A 2,500-nucleotide genomic window follows, 5' to 3' on the forward strand; every position below is an offset into this window, starting at 1 on the left:
AGGGTATAAGCAATTGTTTGTTTTGATACCTTAAAACAAAACAAAATTTTTATCTAGCCTCACCCCCTCGCCTAAAAGGGTATAAGCAATTGTTTGTTTTGATACCTTAAAACAAAACAAAATTTTTATCTAGCACCATCACCTCGCCTAAAAGGGCAATAAGCAATTATTTGTTTTGATACTTTAAAACAAAACAAAATTTTTATCTACTGTAGCTTCACCCCCTCGGCTAAAGGCATAAGCAATTATTTGTTTTGATACCTTAAAACAAAACAAAATTTTTATCTAGCTTCACCCCCTCGCTTAAAAGGGCATAAGCAATTATTTGTTTTGATACTTTAAAACAAAACAAAATTTTTATCTACTGTAGCTTCACCCCCTCACCTAATAGGCATAAGCAGTTATTTGTTTTGATACCTTGAAACAAAACAGCATTTTTTACCTTTCGAACCCCCATCACCTCACCTGAATGGCATAAGGACGTAGTGCAATCCCAGCAAAGGAATGAGAATGAGCGTTGCCCTGACGGCTTTCCTGGTGCCGTTGGTGTCCGCCGGAACGTGGTTGGCTCTCAGCTTCGTCACCAGGACTCTGACGATGTTGATCAGGAAGACCAGATTGGCCAGGATGGAGAGGCAGACTGGGATGGACAGGAGGAGCGTGTAGTGACTTTCCTCGATCCAACAGCTGTGAGGAAGGAACGGTGGAATGGAACACGGGTGAAAGGAAGAAGAGGAAGGAACGGTGAAATGGAACAAAGGTGAAAGGAAGAAGAGGAAGAATGGCGAAATGAAAGACGGGAGAAAAATGAAGCATATTTTAAACTTAGAAAGATAAAGCATATGTTTAACTATGTTAAAAAGATGAAGTATATTTTAAACCATGTTGGAAAGATGAAGCATATTCTAAACTATAATAGAATGATGAAGCATATATTAAACTATGATAGAAAGATGAAGCATATGTTAAACTATGTTAGAAAGATGAAGTATATTTTGAACCATGTTAGAAAGATGAAGCATATTCTAAACTATGTTAGAAAGATGAAGCATATTTTAAACCATGTTAGAAAGATGAAGCATATTTTAAACCATGTTAGAAAGAGGAACCATATTTTGAACTATATTAGAAAGATGAAGCAAATTTTAAACCATGTTAGAAAGATGAAGCATATTTTAAACTATATTAGAAAGATGAAGCATATTCTAAAATATGTTAGAAAGATGAAGCATATTTTAAACTATGTTAGAAAGATGAAGCATTTTTTCAAACTATGTTAGAATGAAGCATATTCTAAACTATGCTATAAAGATGAAGCCTATTCTAAACTATATTAGAAAGATGAAACATATTCTAAAATATGTTAGAAAGATGAAGCATATTTTGAACTATTTCAGAAAGAAGAAGCATAATTTGAACCATATTAGAAAGATGAAGCACATTTTAAACAATGTTAGAAAGATGAAGCATATTCTAAACTACATTAGAAAGATGAAGAATATTCTACACTATATATTCAACACCGACAGGTAGAAATTTGCTGACCAAAAAGTATCACCATCATGAGAAATTATCATCTCTTGATATAGAATCCAATAATCCTACCACAATCTAAAATCCTCCGGAGGACATTATACTCACTGCTGCGTATCCGAAGTGGACGTGCCCCTGACGCCTGCGTAGACGGCAACGATAATAGCAGGGGCGCCCCACCCCAGAAGGTAGAACCATCTCATCATGTGGTCCTCCGTGACGAAAGCCACGACCAGGAGGGTGTGAAGGTAGAGACCCTCTGAGAACATCCAGTAGTAGTTCGAGACTAGGAAGTAGTGCAGGAGGATGTGCAAGACCTGGCATCCAGTCTGTGTATAGGTTTAAGGATGGGAAGACAGTTATTATTATTATTATTATTATTATTAGTATTATTAATAATAATAATAATAATAATTATTATTATTATTATTATTATTATTATTATTAGTATTAAGCAGAACAATGCCCTAGATACTGACCATATATACATATGATCAGCGCCCAAGCCCCCTCTCCCCCAAAGCTAGGACCAAAAATGGCCTGACAGTGGCTGCTGATGACTCAGCAGATAGACCTATAGGTTCCCCTGAACCCCCCATCATTAGCTCACAAGGATAGTGAGGCTGAAGCGACCAAAGAAACTAACGAGATTGAGAGGGACTCGAAACCCAGTCTGGCGTTTACCAGTCAGGGACGTTACCAGGTTGAAACAATGGGGTCATGTTTTTTCATGATAATGGATAGGTCAACAAACAGCAGAAATCGGATTTACTATATTTCATCGGCAAACAGATTAATTAGGGATCTAGTTGTTAAAAGGTTTTCCATCTGCAATTCTAAAATGTTCAAGCTCATCATCGGATTGATAATCGTTGTTAATTCCTGGTAATAGTAGGATTATTTGCCAACAGTTCTGTCATTGGTTAGGTTCTTTCTTCTTCTTCTTCTTCTTCTTCTTCTTCTTCTT

At 36.4% G+C, this 2,500-nt stretch overlaps 1 protein-coding gene across 1 annotated transcript in view; it reads right to left on the bottom strand.

Moving 5' to 3' along the window:
* Positions 1–461: 461 nt before the first annotated feature.
* The window catches only part of LOC137631681 (calcitonin gene-related peptide type 1 receptor-like), a 102,475-nt gene continuing 100,436 nt past the window's right edge, over positions 462–2,500 (bottom strand). The window contains exons 9-10 of the mRNA XM_068363556.1: positions 1,642–1,862; positions 462–687 (exon numbers count right to left, since the gene is read on the bottom strand). Coding sequence (XP_068219657.1) covers positions 462–687; positions 1,642–1,862 — 447 coding nt within the window. The remainder of the gene's footprint in view (positions 688–1,641; positions 1,863–2,500) is intronic.

This window comes from Palaemon carinicauda, chromosome 40 (genome assembly GCF_036898095.1).
Source record: "Palaemon carinicauda isolate YSFRI2023 chromosome 40, ASM3689809v2, whole genome shotgun sequence".
NCBI lineage: Eukaryota > Metazoa > Arthropoda > Malacostraca > Decapoda > Palaemonidae > Palaemon > Palaemon carinicauda.